Below are 1937 nucleotides of genomic sequence, written 5' to 3'. Positions count from 1 at the left end.
ACAGTTCCTGCGACGGTGCTGGAACCAATCGTATTTGGCTTTCCATTGGAGACTTTCGGCGCAGTGGAGAGGAGGGACCTGCTGCATGGGTAACAGCTTCTCCTGCATATCAACCTACCCTGGCTTTGCGCCCTGGAGAGGCCACTCCAGACCGATATCCATAGCACAACTCCATAGTCTCCTGACACTGATGGATGCCTACTATATATATATATATATATATATATATATATATATATATATATATATATATATATATATATATATATATATATATATATATATATATGATAGTGTTCACCTGTAGCAAATAGCTCAAGATGGGAACGGATGAGGGGTACATCGGTATGTATTCCGGTTCAATACGTTAACCGAACAGGGGTAGAAGCCGTCCAACCAGTCGCTTTACACGATCCGGTTGTGGCGGGGCGGCCGGTTAAGCACCTCTTAGAATATTCAGGAGTTCGGCTTGGCGCAGGATATGAAGAGACCAGAGATATACTGCATCAATTAGCGACAACTTCAATTGTTATTTGGTGTGGAGGTGGGTGGTGGGGGAAGGTATTGGTGTGTGTGTGTGTGTGTGTGTGTGTGTGTGGGGTGTGTGTGTGTGTGTGTGTGTGTGTGTGTGTGGTGTGTGGTGTGTGTGTGTGTGTGTGTGTGTGTGTGTGTGTGGTGTGTGGTGTGTGTGTGTGTGTGTGTGTGTGTGTGTGTGTGTGTGTGTGGTGTGTGTGTGTGTGTGTGTGTGTGTGTGTGTGTGTGTGTGTGTGTGTGTGTGTGTGTGGTGTGTGGTGTGTGTGTGTGTGTGTGTGTGTGTGTGTGTGGTGTGTGGTGTGTGTGTGTGTGTGTGGTGTGTGTGTGTGTGTGTGTGTGTGTGTGTTGTGTGTGTGTTGTGTGTGTGTGGGGTGTGTGTGTTGTGTGTGTGTGTGTGTGTGTGTGTGTGTGTGTGTGTGTGTGTGTGTGTGTGTGTGTGTGTGTAAACAAACAAAACAGCTTTAATACTAGAGTATGAAATGCAATCAACTTACACAAATATGGTGATGCTTTTGATTAAGAAATAGTTAGTCCATTATTCAGTCAGTAAACCAATTAGTCAATCAGGCCATCCATCAATTAGCCAATCAGTCTGTCAATCAGAATGTCAGCCAGTCCTTCTATCAAATACTGGCTCAACTAACCTGCCCATCAGTCAACCAATAATTTATAGCAAACATCCGCAGCTTGAAAGGATACTTAACAGTTAAGGATAGTTAAGAACAATTAAGGATAGTTAAGATTGCACTACGCTTCCGATTTTTAAATCTTAGTTGAGATTTAAACAATCTTTAAACCTTTAAATCTTTAAATCTTTAAACAATCAATGGATATTCTCACTATTGGTGGTAGCAGTTTGCTTCTTGCTTATCGTAGAGTGATATTAATAGTACTACCTTCTTGAGGTTATCTTGAGATGATTTCGGGGCTTTATTGTCCCCGCGGCCCGGTCCTCGACCAGGCCTCCACCCCCAGGAAGCAGCCCGTGACAGCTGACTAACACCCAGGTGCCTATTTTACTGCTAGGTAACAGGGGCATAGGGTGGTTATCTTGAGGTTATCTTGAGATGATTTCGGGGCTTTAGTGTCCCCGCGGCCCGGTCCTCGACCAGGCCTCCACCCCCAGGAAGCAGCCCGTGACAGCTGACTAACACCCAGGTACCTATTTTTACTGCTAGGTAACAGGGGCATAGGGTGAAAGAAACTCTGCCCATTGTTTCTCGCCGGCGCCTGGGATCGAACCCGGGACCACAGGATCACAAGTCCAGCGTGCTGTCCGCTCAGCCGACTGGCTCCCTACTGCTAAGTTTTATTTACAAGTAATGGTAATGTCTTTCCACAGACATAATAACATAGGATAAAAAAACTTGTGTTTTTAAAATTGATGTAAAGAGTTTATAGCA

The 1937-nt window shown here is 44.8% G+C and overlaps 1 protein-coding gene across 1 annotated transcript in view; it reads left to right on the top strand.

The window, feature by feature from the left end:
- The first annotated feature begins 320 nt into the window (after positions 1-320).
- LOC123753449 (putative ankyrin repeat protein RF_0381) overlaps positions 321-1937 on the top strand; it is a 29740-nt gene continuing 28123 nt past the window's right edge. The window contains exon 1 of the mRNA XM_069312257.1: positions 321-345. Within this exon, the coding sequence (XP_069168358.1) occupies positions 321-345 (25 nt within the window). The remainder of the gene's footprint in view (positions 346-1937) is intronic.

This window comes from Procambarus clarkii, chromosome 71 (genome assembly GCF_040958095.1).
Source record: "Procambarus clarkii isolate CNS0578487 chromosome 71, FALCON_Pclarkii_2.0, whole genome shotgun sequence".
In the NCBI taxonomy this organism is placed as follows: domain Eukaryota; kingdom Metazoa; phylum Arthropoda; class Malacostraca; order Decapoda; family Cambaridae; genus Procambarus; species Procambarus clarkii.
The sequence above is the reverse complement of the archived record's forward strand: the minus strand, read 5'-3'. Positions and strand labels throughout refer to the sequence as shown.